The 20562-nt window shown below is 48.0% G+C and overlaps 1 protein-coding gene across 18 annotated transcripts in view; it reads left to right on the top strand.

Moving 5' to 3' along the window:
- LOC135311853 (collagen alpha-1(VII) chain-like) overlaps nucleotides 1-20562 on the top strand; it is a 120544-nt gene that overhangs the window by 22815 nt on the left and 77167 nt on the right. For all 18 annotated transcript variants that reach the window (XM_064442276.1, XM_064442176.1, XM_064442185.1 and 15 more), the window contains exons 7-26: nucleotides 7-167; nucleotides 1326-1455; nucleotides 2911-3027; nucleotides 3570-3725; nucleotides 4242-4358; nucleotides 6532-6678; nucleotides 6893-7012; nucleotides 7648-7806; nucleotides 9003-9131; nucleotides 9444-9593; nucleotides 10284-10421; nucleotides 10864-11010; nucleotides 11967-12086; nucleotides 15198-15344; nucleotides 15499-15702; nucleotides 16031-16170; nucleotides 17314-17437; nucleotides 18764-18907; nucleotides 19209-19399; nucleotides 20334-20462. In XM_064442276.1, the coding sequence (XP_064298346.1) occupies nucleotides 7-167; nucleotides 1326-1455; nucleotides 2911-3027; nucleotides 3570-3725; nucleotides 4242-4358; nucleotides 6532-6678; nucleotides 6893-7012; nucleotides 7648-7806; nucleotides 9003-9131; nucleotides 9444-9593; nucleotides 10284-10421; nucleotides 10864-11010; nucleotides 11967-12086; nucleotides 15198-15344; nucleotides 15499-15702; nucleotides 16031-16170; nucleotides 17314-17437; nucleotides 18764-18907; nucleotides 19209-19399; nucleotides 20334-20462 (2870 nt within the window). The remainder of the gene's footprint in view (nucleotides 1-6; nucleotides 168-1325; nucleotides 1456-2910; nucleotides 3028-3569; nucleotides 3726-4241; nucleotides 4359-6531; nucleotides 6679-6892; nucleotides 7013-7647; nucleotides 7807-9002; nucleotides 9132-9443; nucleotides 9594-10283; nucleotides 10422-10863; nucleotides 11011-11966; nucleotides 12087-15197; nucleotides 15345-15498; nucleotides 15703-16030; nucleotides 16171-17313; nucleotides 17438-18763; nucleotides 18908-19208; nucleotides 19400-20333; nucleotides 20463-20562) is intronic.

Genomic DNA, 20562 nt, shown 5'->3' with positions numbered 1-20562 from the left:
TTGCAGCTGAGAAGATCATCGGCCCCCGGGATTTGTACGTCAGCGAGCACAGCCACAGCTCGCTGCGACTCACGTGGGTGCCAGCTACAGGGAGGGTGACGGGGTACCGCGTCCATCTGCATCCCTTGCTGCCTCCGGGGCAGCCGGTTTCGGAGGACCAGCAGCAGGTAGAGTTGCATTCCCATTTTGCAGAGCACCTGTTGCAGGCCCTGGTGTTAGAGGTTAGTCCTCTGCTGAGGATGCTGGTGGCACAGCCTGGTTAGGAGCTGGCATCTTGTCCCTCAGCCATCCTGGTCACAGCCCAGTGCATGGGCATAAATTCCTGAGGCTGCTTGCTTGAAGTGAAGGTCCATAGATAGACCATCAGATATGCAGGTGTGTTGGTTGCTCATGCTAATTTTGGCATTGCTGTTGTGCTGAGATGGAGTTTCTGGGTGTGAGGAAAGGGAAGGCAGGGTGGAAGAAGGATGTGGCACAAACTGGCACGAACTGCATTGGGATTGATGAGAACAGGCCAATGGGAAGCACTCTTTCTCTCCTTACCTGTGTGATACCACCTCTCAAATAAGCCCATCTGGCTTTCCTAGCAACATCCCCTTTTCCCCTTGCTGCCAATATTGTTCATCTTGGTAAGATCTCTGCGTGTTTTGGTTTTGGATTTGCCGCGTCCTTGTGTGAGGGATGCTGCCGTGTGTGCCAGCTCGCTCTAGTTAAGCTTGGTCACTGCACAAAGTTTGAGAGCAAGCTTGAAGGATAGAAGATGTAAGCCTAAAAGCTTTGATTTCTAATAATAGAACAAAGCTATGAAAGCATAAATTATTAAGGTTACAATTATTAATTGTATTAATTATTAAGATTGTATTTAACAAGAATGAGCATCCTAGGCTGCTTCAGAATCTCATAAGAACATAGTGAAAACACAGAAGTTGTCTCCACCTCTCTTGCCCTCAGGTTATGTTGAAACCTCCCTCTATGAGCTTAAAAGAAACTTTCTTTGCTAAAGATGGTTCTTTTCCTCCATTGTTTAAGGGGAATGGGGACCGCCCTCACCCTTATGCACGTTCTTGTTTTCATGGAGTTTTTTCTGGGCTAATTCATGAAACCCACCCTTGTCACTGTCCTGTGTTGGTGCTATGTCCAGTGTGAACCCAGATACCATTGGAGGACCATAGTGTTCTGAATTAGTGTGTTTTAAGAGGCTTCTGCTCATGGAAAGTCACCTTGCATCAGATGTGAAGCCTCATGCGCCTAACCTGTTGCAAACATGGGGGTCTTCTACTGTCATGGAGGTGTAATGATGTCCTTTATTCCCCTGTGTGTGACAGATTGTGGTGGATGGTGACAAAAGTACCGTTCTGGTGACTGACCTGAAACCCAACACCAAGTATGTCTTCACAGTGAGGGCCATCTATGCAGATGCCCTTGGGGAGTCAGCAGCTGTCAAGGGGAAAACAAGTGAGTGTCTCTTCTGCAGTCGTCCCTGCGTGTTCCTTGTCTGTGTGGGCACAGGAAAAAATGCACCCTAAAACCATGCGTGTGAGGAGTGAGGGATGGATGGGTAGGAGGAACATCTGTGCAAACGTCCATGGTGTGGGGTGCAGGACTGTGAGTGGGTGCAGAGGAATCCATGTGGTTAACCCACTTCAAAGCAGAGGGTGCAGCCTGCTGGATAGCTCACATCACCTCATTTAAGAACCAGGAGGATTTAACAAATCCAGGCTGGGATTCACTTAATGTAACACTCATGTACCTGGGATGAGAAAGGTTTGGTAGACCATGGGTTGAGAAACATGGAGTTTTAGGGAGAGAATTATATTCTAAATACCTTCCTTCAGAAGTGGGTGGTCCAAAAGATTTGGGTTGGCACTATGCGTGTGCTTAGGGCTTCATTTCATTCAAGATGAACACCACGGTGATCATGGCCTTTAGGAAATGCCCAAAGAAGTCATCTCTGGTCCTATGAAATGACCTAGGCTTCCTCTGGATTGCAGTCCGCCATGCCAAATTCCTTTGCTGTCACATGTCTGGCTGTAATGACGAAGTTCTTGGAAACAGAGATGCAAATTTACTCTTGACCAAACCCTGGAGTGCAAGACACTGGGTCACAAGTGATGGATGGAGCAGGTTTTGTCGCGGAAGTCTCTGCTCTACTTTAAGGGCTTTAAGAGTTTAAGGGGTGCACTAATTCCACTTCCCTCCCTGTTTTGGATGAAGCGCCAAGTCTGCTTTGCCTGAGGGGTTTTGAAAAGAATTGTTCCTTTCTTCCTTGTCTTTTGTTTCTTTACCCGCCTCCTGCGATGTCTTAAATTGTTTGTCTTCTTGAGGGAAGATCTCCTACAGGATGAATAAATAAAGCCTCTCAATGAGGTTGACTCATATATACTTGCCAGGAATAAGATGGAATGTCTTTATGGGTGGAAATAAAGTCATTTGATCTCTTCTCTTATTATCCCCAAACATCAAGCCAGAGGCAGGAGCTATAAATCTGTCTGCCATGGCTGGCTGGATCAAAATGGTCTCCTCTTTGTAAGAGTTACATCCATAGGCGCAAGTAGCCTTTGATTCATGTGTCCTTGCTCAGTCTGCATGAAACCACTGCGGAGTTTTCTCTGCTCAGTAGGAAATGCCTTGTGGGTAGATATTTCACAGTTCCCAACACCGTTCCAAGAGGAAGCCCACAAGTGCTCTGCTTTGGGGGTTTTCAGCTCACCTTTCAAGCAGACAAGGGTTTGGTAGAGAGGGGATGTTTGCTTTGGAGGATTCAGCTGAGAGAATATGAAGAATTGGTGCTGCTCACCTTTGTGTGCTGCTCTTTGTGCTTGAAAACAAAAGATTTTCCAAGAGTCTTTGGCATGGCACTTTATTACAGCACTGTCACATCAATTTCTGCAATATTTTTGTACCCCAAAGCACCTGTGCCTCCAGTCACTAATTTCCGTGTGATAGAAGAAGGACTTTTTAGCTTGAAGGTGGCTTGGACACCTCCACTGGGCAAGCTGGAGGGCTACAAGATCTACATCCCCAGAGGTAAGTTCAGATTTTATTAATTTTTCCTAGAGTTTGGTTTAAAAGGACCCAAGAACAAGGAAGGTGCCGTTTTGTGCAAGGAACGATGCACCACAGAGCTCCTGGCATTACTCTGGAAAGAGGCCAGGTTAGCCTTTTCCAGATAGTGTGGTTCCTCCAAGACAGAGAAGGAGAGTCCTTTGAAGGACAAGATGGGGGTGATGCTGTGGCTGCCTTGTACCCCTTTGCGCTGACACATGCAGATCTGCCCTGGATGTTTTTCATACTCAAGTGCCTGCTTTGGTGTGGATGTGGGGTGAGTTCAAGCCTTCAGTATGGCTCACACTCACCTCTGTGTGATCTGGAGGGCTGGGGACAACATGGATATGTCATGCCTTAGGTATAGATGTAACTCTCAGCAACATCATGTGGGTTGGGAGACTTGAACCATGAACTTGAACCAGCTCCTGTGCATGCCCTTCTGCATGTTGAAAAGACATCACCATGGGATGTAGACCTCAGGCAGTGGAAAGGCTCCACCATCAGTCGTCTTGTTTTTGCAGCCAACAGACCAGGAATGATGTACGAGCAGGTTCTGCTGGGCGACGTCTCTTCCCACGTGCTGGATAACTTGCAGGAGGATAGAGAATACAGCATCAGCATCTACGCAGTGTACCCCCAGGGGCTGAGCCAGCCTGTGGCTGCTGTGGGGAGAACATGTAAGAGGTTTGACTCCATGCCTGGTCCTTTCTTGCCCTGGGCGCTGTGTTCACACACTTTGCTGTTGATAAGCACCTCAGAGTTGATGGGTGCCGCAGCTGCATCAAAGGGGCAGCGTTCAACAGGTCCTTCTGAACTCCAGCCTTGAGTCCTGCTCTTCCCCCATCGCATGCATGGACGTGGACATCCTCGAATGCCATCATGCTGCTTGGGAGAAAGGGTGGGAGACCTGGCAAAGCCTTGTTTGCCCTCCTGTTTTGCACCTGGTCTGCATAAAGCAAGCGAGGTAGCGCATTAAGGGCATCGGTGCTGGAAATAAATGGTCACAGATATGGTGCGTTTCACCACTGCTTTTATGAGATGCCTTCAGCCTGTCAGGGGGGTTAGGAGACCTTGTAAATCCCTCTCCTGCTGGCAGGCAGGCAGGAGGAACAGTCACGCAGGGAGGGCAGCCAGCAAAGCCCTCCACTAACAAGTAGGTGCTCTGAAAGGTTTGTTCTTTGTCCTCCTTCCAGTGAAGCTCCTACCTGTGAAAAGCATCTTGCTGCAGAACGAGACCACTGACACGCTCCAGGCAAGGTGGAGCCCTGTCCGGGGAGCGACAGGGTACAGACTCACCTGGACATCAGCAGGTAGAGACTCAAGAATGGGGTGCATGCATCGGTGAGCAGGGGCGTGGAGAGACAGGAGCTGTGAGATCCCCAAGGCACTGCATGCACTGACACCTGCTGTGTCCAGACATGCAGCAACAAGCTGGAGGAAAATAGTTTTCTGGGGTCTGTGAATGCTGTTTTCTGCACATGGGGATAAATCAGCAGCTTGCAAGAGAGCTATTCCATGGGTGTTGGCGGTAAACTCTGCCATGGATGCAAAAATACATGATCTGCCTCTGCATAAAGCAGGCTAAAGGGTATCCAGCCTTGTTAACATGGGATTACTGCCAGATTTGCTGGACCTGAGTAGCTCTGGAAAGGATTAATAGCTGGAAAGAAGCTGGTAGAGTGCTCCATGCAGAGCTGTACATCCCACCACCCCAGAGCATCTGGGGTTACTTCGTTTTTAGAGCAACAGGTACCATGTTACAGACTGGAAGCATCTGTGCTCGTTGCTTTTGTCTTTGCAGCTCTAAGACCTGGCTTTGTCCCCCAGCATCCCATAAGGCTTCCTCATTCTCAAACTTTCATGTTTGAAGATAGATCTGCATTTGCAGCTGGAACCTCTCCCCCGCCCTGAACCCAAACATATTTTCATTACTGGTGTGGGGGAGCAGAAGTTAGAAATTCAGGTTTGATGGCATATTTTGGCCTTGGGAGATGGATGTTTCTGTGGTTCAAAGCTGAGATGGGATGTCAGGACACCTGGGCTCCATCACAGGCTTTGAATAAATAGCACACTCTCCTCTGGCTCTGTTCCTCTGGTTATGAAATAAGGAGATATCTCCAACCAGGGGAGGGGGGCTAGTTGAAGAACAGCTCTGAAGGTCATCGGAAGGGAAAATTCTTTACAGGGAAGACATAAAACTGGTTTTATTGCTTTGTAATGAATAGTTCTCTGGAAAAAAAATCAAGACACATCCCAAATCTCAGCTGTTTATCCAGTCCTTGCTTGATACCTCAACTAGAAATGGAGCACGCACATCCCTAGCCTGCCACAGCTTTGGAGTGGGGACACCCCTTCTTGAGGGGACAGTGAGGGACATCCTCAGGTGAAGCAGCAAGGGCACATCACCTCCGCTCCAGGTTTGCTCTTTCCAAGCAGCTCTTTCACTTGATACTGGTTCACCTCAAATCTAAGGGTGGCAAAAAATCCCAAGGGGCAGCCCACCCTCGCTGCTGGACCCTGCAGGGTCCTCCTCCCACTCTCCATCCCATCCCAGGGCCATGCGTTACGGGTGCAGGGGCGTTGGGATCAAGACACCTTCTGTCCATGCCCGCGAAGCCGTCCCAGGCACTGGAGGGGTTTGATTTTTCTTCTCGGACTTCTAAGACAGAGAATAGCTAAACATAAGCGAGCGGCTGATGGGGAGAGAAGGTCCCTGGCGTGGGGTGGGAGAAAGGGGGATGGGGCTCAGGGTGCTGTTAGAGCAGAAGATGGGGACATGGCACCCTCCAGTGACCAAACTGCAAATGGCAGCCTCCCCGCCTCCAAACCCCAATGTGCTGCTGCCTGCACCTCTCTGCCCCTCTGAAAACGGGGTGCGATCCCCTCCAGGGAGTAGGTTTTAATTCTCCTCCTGCCATGCCTCTCTTTAGAGCGCTACCGAGTGGTTTAGCCGAGCGGTTTCTAGTCCGCAGCAAGAACACAGAAATGAGAAAATGTCGTTCGTGGCATAAGTTGGCTCCAGTGTCCTCCAGGGAAGGCGAGATGACTCCAGCACCGAGTCACTCAGGGCTGGGCATGGTGTGGACCCTCTTACGGGACCGCTCACAGACCCATACATGGCCATTTGGGTGTTGCTACCCGGTTTATTTTCTTTGGCCTGCAAAGCCCTGAGATACCTTGATCTATTGGTGATACTGAGGCCTGTCCAAGCGGTTCTGGTTATTTCTACCTGCACATGCATTAGCTCCTCAACCCAGATTTGTGTTTGTGGCACTAAGCCCTATCCCTACCATCTTTGGCTTGAGGACCTTGGCCGCACATGTGCAAGCCAGGAGGATGAAGTGCCGTTCAATCTCACGCAGCTGTGCAGTTCTCAAGTGGTTTTTGCTTGATTGCCCACCGCCCTTCCAGACAAGGAGATCCAAGAAGGGTGGTCCTCCTTTGTCTGACCCAAGGGAGCCCAGACATCATTTCTCTTTGCAGAGGGCAGTATCCAAGATGTGAATCTCAGCAACACCTACAGCTACTACATGATCCAGGGACTGCAGCCTGGCACAGAGTACACCATCACCATCAACCCCATCTTTGGGGATGTTGAGGGGCCAGTGGTGAGCGGAAGAGCAACTACGGGTGAGTGCCCTGCAGCAGGGGTGGGAGCCAGCCCAAGGAGACACAGATGGGGGTCAGGCTCTGCTGGAAGCACAGAGCTGGTGTCATTTGTGGTCACCACCCTGTCTGTCATCGGTGCAAAAAGCAGTCTGGTTCATTGCATCTTTTCGGGGGGGGGGGGCACTTAGAAGGTGTTAGGACCTTGATGCAATTGGTCGAGTTTGCTGTCTTGCAGTGGCATCAAGCACCGTCCAGATGCTGAAAGTGAGTGAGATATCTATCAACAGTGCTCTGGTCTCCTGGGACTCAGTTGCTGGGGCCACTGGGTACCGAGTGGCTTGGGGTCCTACACCAGGTAAGAGCCCACTCTCCTCCAGTCTGCATCACCTCCACGTCCTTCTGCAGCATGGGAGATAAGGCACTGGGAACCTCAGAGATGGTGGGCAGAGGGGCAGGTCCAGCTCATTAACTGGTCTGCGCAGCCTCTCCCACAACTTTGGGGCATGAACTGAAACCAGAAATTATTCCTGAACCTGACCTGCAATGTCAGCAGTCAGGGTCCCTGCTGCAACTGCATTCAGCCTGAGCCCAGCCCTACACATATCCCAGTGGGTGCAAGGGTCCTATACCACCTTGCCTGGTCATCCAGCACAGGGGCTTTGCAACTCCCTGGAGATGCTGGGGAGGGACAGAGCACCCGCAGCCACCCAGGACTGCAAGCATATTACTGTGGGTCCCGGATGTGAGAGGTGGTTTGGTTCCTTTGGTTCCTCTCAGCTGGTTTGAATCCTTTAGTCATTTGAATTCCCAAATAAATAACCATAGGAAAACTCTCTTTTGCCCCAGCACCTATATAGGTGTCTTACAACAGAGGTTCAGCTGGGTCAGAGATAGACTGCTGGAGAAAACATAGTGACTTTCCCAATATGCAGCAGAGCTGGTCTCCAGACTTTTCAGTCTTTATCCTCTTCTATTTTTTCTCTTCCAAAGAGTTCTTTGGTAAAGACCGTCCTCGCCAGCTGGCCCTCAACAAGTCAATCACGGCCTACCAGCTCCGCAACCTGGCCCATGACACCGAGTACGTGATTTCCCTCTACGTGCTCTTTGGCTCGGTGGAGGGACCAGGGATCACGACCTCAGCCAGGACATGTGAGTATAGGCAGGACATTCAAATAGCTACCAGAGCACACAACCCTTGCGTGGCTGTTTCAACCCTGTGTATCCCTTACACCATGCCTCTTGCACCCCACTCCCATCACCTCATGTCGGGGCACCGTGGTGGTGGCCCTTTGCCCTGCTGACCTGCTGTGCCTGGTAGCTGAGACCACAAATCCCAAAAGCTCCGGGTTTTCTCCCTGGGAGTCTTCAGATGCAAAGTGAAACCAGTGTTCTACAGTGGATCTGTTCATGTGCCATGGGCTTGGGCAGAGCTTCAGCTATGAACTGCCCAATCTGCGCACACTGAGCTTCCAGGCATCCCAAAATCCAGACCAATGGCCAAAGTCTTCAATGTTGTCAAGGAGTCCAGATGGAAAAAAGATGACACCTGGGTAAATTCTGCTGTAGGGATGCATAGGGAAATAAAGGGAGAGGAACACCCTAATGTGGTCCTTTCTGGCTGGTGACAAGGGCTGGACCCTGCCTCAAAGAAGGGGACACTCCATAGGGGTCTGCTGGAGACCGGGTTGCCTGGACAAGAGGCAGAAGATGCAAATTCTTCATGTAAAATGGGGAAAGACAGTGGTCTAGTTGATGGCCAGAGCTTGTCGTCCCATGGTAAACTTCGAGGTTGCTGCATCTTGAGGTGGGGAAGGCAGCAATACTGAGCATGGTGATCAGAAAGCAGAGGCGAGATTTGTACAGTATCACCTGTATCGTCAGAGAGGTTTCAAAGTGGCAGAAGGTGACTGGCAACCCTGGAATACAGTATGGAGATAAAGGGCTAACCCTTGTGAAGAGTAGGCACAGGCAAACACTGATGTTCAGCACCCCTGGGAGCTCTGGGTGGATGTTTCACCCTGCAAGAAATGTAGGAGAACTGAGAACATTTCACAGCTCCCTGGATCCATGTACTGCCTGTCCTGGGCTTGCAGAGATGCTCCCAGCTGGATCTAGTGCAGAATACACTCCTCAGCACTAAGGGAGGTAGGATGTACACACATGGCCCAGACCTCAAGCAGTGCAAACTGGTGTCTCACAAGGTGAGGACGATCAGACACTGAGGATAAGCAGAGATACTGCTTTTAACTCTTACATAATTTTAACCCTTACATAATTTTAACCTCATTATACTGACAACGAGGAGCCCTGTTGGACAGTAGTCTAATGCTGTCTTCACCTTGCAGCTCCTCTTGGCTACGTCTCCAATTTCAAGGTGATGTCCTACACCAGTACAAGCCTGTCTCTGGGATGGAGTGCCACGGCAGCGGCCACCAAATTCAAAGTCACCTGGAGTCCTGTGGGAGCAGGCAAAGGTGAGGAGAGGAAGGGTGCAAATACTTGTTCCTGGCACAGACCCATGCCATGGCCATGGGAGCCACCTTTCCAAACTTCTGATCTATTGCCTGGGATAGGAAAGAGATCTCACTATCGAGAAACGTGGTCCTCAGTCTGCATCCATTGGCAATGGCTCCTTCCCTGTTTGTATTCGTGCACTTCTGTTTATGAAGATAATCCCCAAAGCTCTGAAGCAGTAGTACAGCAAGGAATGGCTATTTCCTTTGGATGGGATGTCACCAGCCTCACTGATGAGCTACAGGCTCTGAAGTATCCATTTTTTTTAACAGAAAAACAGGTTGCCAAGACTCAGTACCTGGGCAGTAGGGTGTTGGCTTACCGGATTGACCACCTGCTGCCCGACACCCTGTATAAAGTCAGTGTTCGGGCTGTCTTCAGCAAGACGGAGGGACCAGAGGTGACTCTGACTCACCGGACAGGTATGTCCTGGTGGAAGCAGGCTGTTGGGAAGCAAAGGCTGGATTCATGGTCCTGTGCATTGCATGTTGATGGTGGAGTGACATGAGAAGCCCTCGTAGCTGGTAACAATAATCCGTGGCTGTTCCAATGGGTAGGGGTGAATGCGTCCTTCTGGCATGCTGACATAGGTAGGCAATCCTGGATGTATTAACATGCTCCCCAGTCTTATTTATTCACAGACATCTCAGGAAGGTAGGAGCCTCTCTGCAGGCACCGCTTAGGGTCAGCTCACCAGCATGCATTCTTGAGGTTTGCCATTCCTTGATTTGTGGCTCCCCTCTTCAAACTTGGGGTCCTGGCTCCTTTCAGTGTCTTTTTCATGTGAGTTCCTCTGAACCACAGTTCCTCATGGTGTTTCAAGATGCATCTGGATGATCTGTCCTCTCTTGGCCCCCTCCTCATGTCCCTGTGTTGTGTCACCAGAGTTTGGTGCAGGTGGTAAGAGATGTGGATGAGATCCCTCAGTTTAACTGCACAGTGCTCGTCTCCATGGATTCATTGGAAATGCAGCCTGGCATCCCTGGATAATGTCTGGAAAGTAGATATTGCATAAACACCCAAATCTTCCTTCAGTGCCATAGCTTAGAGCCAGGACCTCTGGGTAACTCGGGCTGTTACTTCAGACAACTCATCCTAGTTAATTTTTGCAGCATCTCTTGCAGACTCCAACCCCATCCAGACCGTTCAAGAGCTGAGGATTACTGACACCGGCATAAATAGTTTGAAGGTGTCTTGGAGGAGGCTTCCTGGGGTAACTCATTATAAGATATCCTGGGTACCATTCAATGGTAAGCATCCTGCTCTCTTAGTGAGGTGTGGTATCAGGAGAGAACACAAGGAACCGCAGAAAATAGAAGCTTAGCCCAGCTCATTCCTCCTCCCACAGACGACTGGGGTAGATGGGGGCTGTAATGTCCGTGGGAGGAGGTTGAAGCCTTGTAATTGAGCCAGGTTTTGGTCACTTTCAAGGATAGCCATTGGATATAGGCATAGTCGGGATCTGGGAAGTCAGAGAAGTTGTTCCCTTCCAGCAGCGTTTAGTGATGCCTTGGTGACCAGATCTCACCTGCCCATGCCTCGCTCTCCCCAGATGCAAAATGAGCACCTAACACTCTTCCCTGGCAAGGTCCCATAAGATATGTGGGAGGAAACTGCTGTAACAATAAGTGTTAGTAGCAATAACCTGCCCTTTCTATGTAACGCTGGGTTTTGTTGAATGGCTCCTCTTAGGTGGCTTGGAAACCTCCCAGGTGGTTGCAGCAGAGACAGTCTCCTTCACAATCCCCAAACTGCAGGAGAGCACCACCTACACCATCTGCATGTCTGCAATGATCGGGGGGCGGGAGGGAAGCCCCACACTCCTCACAGCCAAAACTTGTGAGTACAGAACGACTGGGTGAGGACAAGAGCATCTCCGCATTAGTGCTGGGGGCTGTCTCTTCCAAGGGGCTTTGATGGGAGGTGAGGATGGAAAAAGAACAATATTGGCTGTTAGGTACCGCACCACTTCTCAGGTCCCACCAGCCAGCATGCCAGAAAACATGCATCAGTCCTTTCTTATTATTACTGAGAAATATTGGGACTTTGCCTGTCTTCCCCTGCCAATAATCACCTTGAGATGCTATTTTTGTGACATATTATCTTGGAATTACCTCTTTAGTTACAATATCTTGACTATTTCCTGTAGATAAAGGCAAACATCACTCACGATGCTATGGCATCATGCGACTTGAGTGATGCTGCAGAGTAGGCAGAGTTGGAGATGAAGTGGTGGAGAAGACTGGGGGTGTGGAGCCAGTGCTGTGGTTTCAGGGAGCTCCAGCATCTGGCACGAGTGAGCAGGCAAAAACCTTTTTGCCCACCTCAACAACTCAAATTTCGCAATCAGTTTAAAGAAATGCACGGCAGTCCAGGCTGAAGCAATTATTTGCTAAAACTCCACCAGTTCCCGCCAGCTGAGGATCTGATATGATTCTGCTTTCTGGAAAACCCCTGTAAGTGCTGCAGGGACCCCTTCCTCTCACCAGAAACACGGTATTTAAGGAAGCAGAAGGTCTCCAAAGCTGTCTGCAGGCTAAGGTGTTTCCTGGCACACACATCTTTGCACCCTGGGGTAGATATCTTCTGAGAGATTCACCAGCGGCTGGCACTGCGGACAGGTGTAGCAGAGATGTGCTTCATGCTCATCATTTCTATCTGGGCTTTTGGCCTTTGATTTCAGTGGGACCAGGATTTGAGCCTCCCGAAGGATGCAGCAGCTTCCTTTCAGCTCGGGCAAGCTCTCAGTGATAGCTTCTACCCACTCTAAGCTTCGTTTCTTTCTTCTCTAACAGTGGATTTACCCAAAGTGACTGAGTTCACAGTGCAGGAGGCTGCAGAGACCAGCATTTTGCTGACTTGGATGGCTGTTCCTGGGGCATCCACGTACCTATTAACATGGCGCTTGTCCTCAGGTAATGTTTTTTTGGGGGGGAGTAGGAAGGATGGTTTGTAATTTGGTCTCCTGTGTGAGCTGCCCCATCACCCAAGGAGATCTGAGGATGGAGCGTGGACGTGTCTGGCTTGCTCTGTGGTCTGTTTGATTCAGTACCTGGTCTTAGACCCAGCTGATGCTGCGGAAGATGCAAGTGGCAGGTATTAAAGGGGAAATTTCTTTCTGCCACCAGCCTTTAGTGGCTCCAGGTGTCATGACTTGTGTCTTCAAGTGCTGCCCACTTTGACCTGGGGTAAATGATGCCCTCACTGATGGCAACAACACTGTTCCTTCCTTTGAACATATCTGGACCCTTGTTAACAGGAGAACAGAGGGTTCACCCTGGGGGCTTCCATGTATCATATCCCTTCATCTCAGCGTCTTCATTTGCATGAAAAAAAAGGGGGGAAATGGAAGCTGGCCCACTGAGGAAGCTCACAAGATGACCTATTTGGCCACTGCAAAATCCTTAGGGGAAGAAAAAGGAGATGTGAAAATTGCTTAGGAAAAAAAAGCCCGCTGGTTGGCATTATCAGTGTCTCCTCCTCTAGAGTCACTACCTGTCCATCAGGGATAGCTGCAGTGAACAAAACAAAAAGTTGTTTTTTTGTCATCTATACAACCTTAATTCTTATCTGTTTAAAAGCTTTGCTATGTAGTAAATAGCTTTTAAAACCTTCTTAATAATTGCTCGCATTTTCTAGCGTGTATTTCTTTTTCCAATTGATTTGGCCTTATGGGGGTTGCCCTTTTAAAGCACCAACTCCATTATTTTTTCCTGGAGTGGGCTTAAACCTCTTTGAACATAGCAAGTTTCCTGTCATTGTTGCTTCAGCTGCTAACTTTTTGCTAGGGATCAGTTCATCTTTACAAATCAATAAAGAAAATGGATCTGACACAATTCCCCTGCGCTCCCTGCAGTGCTTTTTGAGTTACCAGTTCATCAGCTTTAATTTTTTTAATTCCAAGGACATTTTGGTATTGGCAGCTTAAGACTTGCAGCATATGTCGCTCAGGATGAAGTCTCCTGTGGTAGCATCATTTTTTTTGCTCTACATATTATGGATAAGAGATCAGGGAACTGAACATTTGGCTCTCTAGGGTGATTTAAGTGATCTAATGCAACTGTTCCCCTCCTGTACCATGCTGTTAAAATATTGATCCGTAAGTATTCAAAAATCATTGGTTTCAGAGTTGTCAGGGGCTCAGAAATGGATAATACCATGTCTGACAGTCCCCCTGTGCCCTGACTCGATCGATCCTTCTGAAATAGGTTTATAACTATTGATTTAACACTCCAGTTAGATGAATCTTGCCACCACATTTCAATAGTACCAACGAGATCAAATTTATGCTCATAAGTGAGTGATTCCGATTTCTCTTGTTTAATTATCCAGGCTGCCAGCATTAGTGTATAAAGGCAATTAAGAATTTTGTCCTTTTATTTTTTTGTCTCTTGGTGCCTTGAATAATTTTCTTCTCAGCAACTTGATTTTTTTCTAAATGAGTACTCATTCATTACCCCTTTCCCTTGCCTCCCTTTTAAGCTCATTTAATGCCCTCCTCCCTGCCAGCTAACTCTAGCCAACCTGCCGTACAAAAGATTGGGTCCCCTTCTGCACAGCTTGAGACCGTCCCAGCTATAGACCTCCTCCGTCCAGTGTTACACAAAACCAAGCCCATGTATGTCAATGGGGCTCCATCCAGAGCCAGCCTTCCTCATCCATGCAACAGGAAGGATCTTGGAGAAGTTCAGCTGGACATTGCCCTCCTCTCTTCTTTCTACTTTCTCTTGACTGTCCTTTCTGCACCGAAGTCATGGTTTTCTTATCCACCTAATCAACAGAAACTCATTTAATCTTGCATTTGCACCTTGAGCCTCAGATTCCTGTCCCTTCCAAAACATCAGCTTAATTCTTCGTAGAAAATTGTTCCCAGCAAAGACCATCTTCCTTTTCCAAAGGGTGCAGATTTCTTCCTGCATGCGCTTGCCAGTCTTGTGCTGGGCATCCCTCCCTGGGTACGATCCAGGTACCTCCTACCTCAGTCCACCATCAAAGTTGCCTTTTTGTCCCAGGGTACGAGTCTGGTAACCATATGCTATTTGTCATCGCGTAAAAGACCCATTATGTGAAACAAAGGAGTTTAGTGCTACACCATGGCATAGCTGCAAAAGGAAAAGTAGCTAAACTTGCCCATTTGGGGGTCTAGGCAGGCAGGGTGGGTGGTGGGATGCCACAGATCTGTGTTGCAGCAGAGCTGTCAGCTTGTGTTTCCTACAGTGAATATCTTCAGACAAGGTAACATGGCATCTAAACTAATTATTGTTATTTTGACTTGCCTACCCAAAGGGAGGAGAGCGGAAGAATTTGAGTCAAACTGCAAGAGGGATATTTTTTATTTTTTAAAGGAGCAAACCCTCCCTTCCAGTATTTTGGAGGGTAATTGAGAACATCTAACCACAATGAAAGAGATTATTTACCCCGATTTAATTTCTTTCCATAGAAACTAAGCTTTTTATTTAAAGGGAAAATGCTATTTCAGAATCAAGAGGTGCAAATTTCACTTTGAACAGCATCAAAACGCATCATTCAGTATTTCCAAAATAAGACACTTATAAAATGTCAAAACATTATGACATTTTCACAGATTTTTCCTATCATTATTTTAGGTCAAATCTGTCTATTGTATGCTACCAAATTTCTCAAGTAAGTTTGATTCTACTTTTCAGCAAACTTTCCATTCATTAAAAAAAAACCGTAATCCTGTTCTACGCATGCTAACGGCTGCAAACCACTGGTCTGTCACAGAGCTCAGCCTTGGACACCACCTGGACACTTGTCCAAATTCCCAGTTTCTATTCCTGTTCATGTACTCAAGAACTCTTTTGTCAGACACAAACAACCTGATTTAATCTGGTTTAGGACCTGACCATTGCAGTTTGCAAACGCTCCGAAGCCCAGGACTCGTCTCATCCCCAAGCTCTGATTTGCCAAAGGTGGTGTCATTAGAAGATGGGATGCTTCAGGCATGGGAGTTATTTTGAGCTTCTCTGGCTCCCAGTCAATGCATGTTTCTTCCTTTTTCACAGCATCTCATCTTTCCCAGGAACTGTTATCAGCAGCTTCTAGATCATATCGAGTGACAGGACTGAGTGCCAAAGAAATGTATTTGTTTTCTATAAGACCAGTCTTTGGAAACACAGAGGGACCAGAGACAACACTCCTTGGGCAAACAGGTATGAAGGCTGGAGTCTTATGTTGCAGTTTTACCTGGGTAACTGCTACTGAGGCTACTTTCTTGGCTTCTCTACCCTTCTGAAGCTTTGCTAGGTAGAGGCATCATAACTAAAAGAGGTTTAACACATACTATTTTTTGTTTGCCTCTTGCAGTGGGACCTCACAGAGATTCACCTGCGCCAATCTCTCCAGTGACTTCTGCAAAATGGGATACGGTGAGATCCCCATCCATATCTCCTAGCACTGTGGGGAGCACTCCTCTTCCACTGGCCACCACCACAAAGCTACCACCAACCCCAGAGACCCCGCTATCGACCACTGTAGTCTCTGCACTGCTCACAACTCTGCCTGCGCCAAGTGAGTGACTTGTGTGACTTGATGATGATGTAGCAGTAGGTCAAAACCACCAGGGAACACGGTCTCCTATCTCAGGAGCTAAAACTAGTTTTTATTCGTTGAGTAGTGAGAATGGGCAGTGTCAGGGAAAGGGGAGACACAACCCCATAAAATGCAGTGAAGCTCTCAGCAGTACCCTGTGGGGTGAAAGTGCCGCCCGTTCACTCACTGACATTTGGCATCACAAGAGTTATTTGTGCTTGGCTTTGTTTTGTTGCTCTGAACACAAAGAAACATGGTTCTGCTTTAGGACCCCCCAATTTATGGAGATCCTCTCTTCCCTCTGCAGTCTGTGGCAAGTTCAAAGCAGACATTGGGTTCCTGGTGGACGAGTCCTCAAGTATTGGCCAGAGCAATTTCAATAAAGTGAAGGATTTCCTCTTCCGGATCATTTCCTATTTCCCTAAGATTGGGCCTGAAGGAACGCAGGCAAGATTTTGTTATTCTGTTTCCTAAAGGTGTTTTCTTCCAAGTGTTCGCCTTTTGCTTACCCCTGCGATGACAGCAGTCTGCTCGCTCACATGTTGTGGCTCAGAAAGGCTAAGTGCTTTGCCTAAAGACGTGTGTGTCCAACAAAGGCATGAATAAAAGTCTCCTAAATCTCAGCCTACTCATTTGGATGTATTTCCATTTCTTAGTTGTTTTTCCAAGAGCGAGTCATCAGGATTAAAGCAAATCCTAGATCTACTGAAATGCTGTCTAAGTTATGGAGCCCAGGGACGTGTCAGATGCGGGTCCCCTGTTAGGACCCCGTTTCTGCCCACATTCAGACCGCTAATGGGTGGAGACCCAGGTGGGGGCCCAGACAGGAGATGCAGCACATGCCAGCAGCTGCATCCTCCAGACAAGCGGAGGATGAGATCCCCAGGCCATGCTGTGAAACACCTCAAGGGCAAATGAAGCCTCTAGCATTAAGCAACAACTCAGCAAAGCCAACTGGAAGACTCAGTAGCTAATTTATTTTGGGTCATTTGTGTTTAATTAATGTAATATCTGAACTAGCCCTTTGAAAGGGAGACCTGAATAGCTTGTTTTCAGTTCATCAGGAAATGGGGAGCTTCTTGCACCCTTTACTTACAGGTAGACTTGAAGGTGTAGGCGCATGATGAAGTTACCCTGGGGCAACAAATAATTCTGGGGAAACAAAGACGTTTCATTTTAGACGGATGAGTAACTGGCCTCCTTTTGCACTCAATGGAGATCAAGGGTTTAATTCAGGAGCTGCCACAGGAGCTGCTGCAGCCGAAGATGTGCCCACCCAACCATGAGCTGCCTGAAGTGCGCAGGTCTCCCATCTGTGATGTATCCACCACCCTGTGCAGAAATCTCTGATGCCCCTGAAAGTCTGAAATAGTACCTTGCCCATGCTTAAGCATATGGATTGTACCCTATGTGCCTGCCAGCCTGCCAGCCATTTTTGTCCCTGTTTTCAGTCTGCAAGAAACAAACTCTTTCCACTCCTTTTGTGCTGCAACTAGTTGTATTATCTCACTCAAGGCATTTTACTGAGTGATGGCACATTTGCTGTGTGCCTGAGCCCTCCACGGTTTTTAACCCCCTTTTCTTTGGCAGGTTGCTGTTGCTTTATACAGCGAGGAATCCAGGGCAGCTTTCCACTTCAACCAGCACCGGGACCGCAACAGCGCCCTGAAAGCCGTCAAAGGACTGCACTACACTGGAGGCAATACAAAAACAGGTGTGTATGGGTGAGCTGCACACATGGGGTGGACTTTCTGGACCAAGACAGAAGTTGGAGACTAGGGACAGCATTTGTGTGAGTGTTTTCAAAACCCATTTACCTGGTTAGAAAGTTATGGCTCAAAGTTCTTCAAATTTGGAGAATGGAGAACTGCATTTAGTTTCATTTCCATGGATGGTCTTTACAACTAGCCTGGTGTCCTTTATCCATGTCCTAGTTTTACTACTGGGTTTCTCTTCATTATTTTATAACCTTGCACTTAAGGGAGTTTTTTATACCTAGCTTGGAGGTAAAGCCCATAAACTTTAAGTAAGGATAGTTGATGCTGAAACATCCTTATTGCCCACTGTATGCACATTTTAATCAGCAAATTCCAACAATTATTGCCTTGTTACCCTAAAAACAAAACTATGGGCTCCATCCTATTTTCATGGTGTGTTATCACATAAATGTCCTTTGTTCACCTCTGTTGTACAAATAACACAGCTCTTCATTAGCTCAGCATCTTGGATATTCAGACACTTTTCTTATGTAGTTAAAAAAGCTCAGAGACAGAAGCACTTTCCACCTACTCAATCCCAGCAGGACAGTAGGTTCCCTGAAAGTACATGAGCAGTAATATTAACTTGAAGGTAGTTAGTTTTAACTTTACCCTTTTTAAATGGCCCACCTAAATCTATTCCAGTCAGTCAACATAAAGAGAAGCTTTGAGGCACCCAGGTATGTTAACTGAAGGCTTATATACCTTGTCCTGGCTCAGTGATACTGGTCAGGAACACAGAAATATGGGGCTGATCAAAGTACAGGAATTTTGATGGGACTGGTTAGAGAAAGCAGGTGTGAAACTGGTCAGATTGCAAATTTCTAGGTAACCTTGCCTATGATCTTTCTTTTTGTGGTGGTTGTGTCAATAGAGGCATTTTTTACCCCTCATAGGAGTCTTTCTATACTATTTGGGGCTTCTTAACCATTTCAGTTTGAGGGAGAGTTTTTTGTGAAACTTCCCTGGTCTTTCTAATGAAATTTGGAAATGAGAATTCTGTGGGGTTTTTTTTTCCTAAAATGCAAGGAAAATGCTTCAAATCTCCTGAAAGTATTTCTTTTTCCTTTCCAAAACTATCTGCTCGATTCCGCCTGAATCATTTCAGCCAATGTGATTTACTGCTGTCTGTCTCAAAAGCCGTTGTCCCACGCTAGAGGCTACTAACCATTTATGGGGTCACACTGAATGTCCTTTTTTCTCCATCTGTGGAAGGAAACCCACAGTCCCCACCTGAAGACCTAACAGACAAGTTTACACCATCCCTTTCCATGTTCTCCCAGGTCGTGGTTTAGCCTACATGCTAAAGGAGATATTTCAGTCCTCCAGAGGGATGAGACCAGATTTCCCTCATGTCCTGGTCCTCATGACTGATGGGCGATCCCAGGATGATGTGTTGCCACCAGCCAGAGTAGCCCATGCTTTGGGTAAGAGCTGCCCTATTGCGTTTCCCTAAGGCCTTTGTTCTCCATGAATTTCCAGGGGGTTGAGAGTGGTACGTTACGATACGTGCACTTTGAGTTGGCTTTCTTCACTCCTTCATCCTTTCTTCTTTCTGTTCCTAGCTTGAGTGTCTTGGTTTGCTATAACTCACAGACGCTGCTCCATATGAGTTCTCACGTGGCTACTGGAGTACCTAATCCCAGCAGAGGTTGTTAACAGGAAGATTGTGATGAAGGGATTGGAAACTCTGATCTCAAACATGTTTGCTTCTGTGATGTGTTTCAGGGATCCGTGTCATTGCTGTGGGTGTCTCAGGAGCTGACCCCGTTGAGCTCAACAGCATCTTGCTGCAGCAGAACCTTCAGAACGTTTTCTATGTCAGCACGTTCAACGACTTCCCCCAGATACTCCAAGAGCTGATAGAAGTCATTTGTTCTGACCCACAGCCTTCAGGGGCCCACCCACCATCTGGGGAGGTGAGCTGCTTCACAGCCCTTTGAATATAAGCCAGCTTGCTTCGCACAGGTCATGCACAAGGACAATCTTCTTCCCTGAGCAAAGTTTCAAAGCAAAGTCAAAACAGATTTAGGGCACTGGGTCCAATCTTGACCTCACTTACTGTCCAACCCTAGAGATAAGGAACAAAATCTGTAAAACTGAGGGAGTGGAACTGCGGAAGCCAGAATACAGCTTCAAAAGTTTTGTTGCACAAGGCCACTGCAGGGGCAGAGCACTTGTATGTATTATAAATTCATTGTGCTTTTCTAACTCTGGAAAATGGGTCATTGGTGCACGTCAATGTCTCCACAAGTCCAGCGGAGAGCTACGAAGATGATCAGGGGCCTGGAGCGTCTCCCTGGGGAGGAAAGGCTGAGAGACCTGGGCTTGTTCAGCCTGGAGAAGAGAAGGCTGAGGGGGGATCTCATCAGTGCCTATAAATACCTGAAGGGTGGGTGTCAGGAGGATGGGGCTGGGCTCTTTTCAGTGGTGCCCAACGCCAGGCCAAGGGGCCACGGGCACAAGCTGGAACACGGGAAGTTCCCCCTGAACATGAGGCCAAACCCCTTTGCTGTGCGGGTGCCAGAGCAGGGGCACAGGCTGCCCAGAGAGGCTGTGGGGTCCCTTCCCTGGAGACATTCACCCCCCGCCTGGACGCAGCCCTGTGCCCCTGCTCTGGGGGTGCCTGCTCCAGCAGGAGGTGGGACGGGGTGATCTCCAGAGGTCCCTGCCAACCCCCACCAGTCTGGGATTCTGTGATTCTGTGTGAGCTCAGCTGCAGAGTATCTCCAACAGTGATACTCTGGTGATATAAAAGTGCAGGGATCCCTTGAGACCTGTTGAAGGTTGGTGTTTGACGTCTGGTTCCAAAACCTGGAGGTTCACTAATCTAAGCCAAACTCCATGCTGTAGGTTGCTAGACATGAAGCCGACAATCAGTTGCCGTTTGGAGACACAGAGAGCAAGCCACATGTCCCTGATCCATCAGCTGAACCACATATCCAAAAAGAAGAGGAGGCTTGTGGTCCATGGTGCTTAAAGGTGACAATTAGTTCACTGGTGTCTGTTCAGTGGATTATATTTCAAAGATACATATTGATCCTTGCTCTGATCAGGTCACTTCTCATACCTGTGTGGTGTG

The sequence above is a fragment of the Phalacrocorax carbo genome, chromosome 1, assembly GCF_963921805.1.
Source record: "Phalacrocorax carbo chromosome 1, bPhaCar2.1, whole genome shotgun sequence".
Lineage (NCBI taxonomy): Eukaryota > Metazoa > Chordata > Aves > Suliformes > Phalacrocoracidae > Phalacrocorax > Phalacrocorax carbo.
Note: the sequence above shows the minus strand (reverse complement) of the source record. Positions and strands in the feature narration are given on the sequence as shown.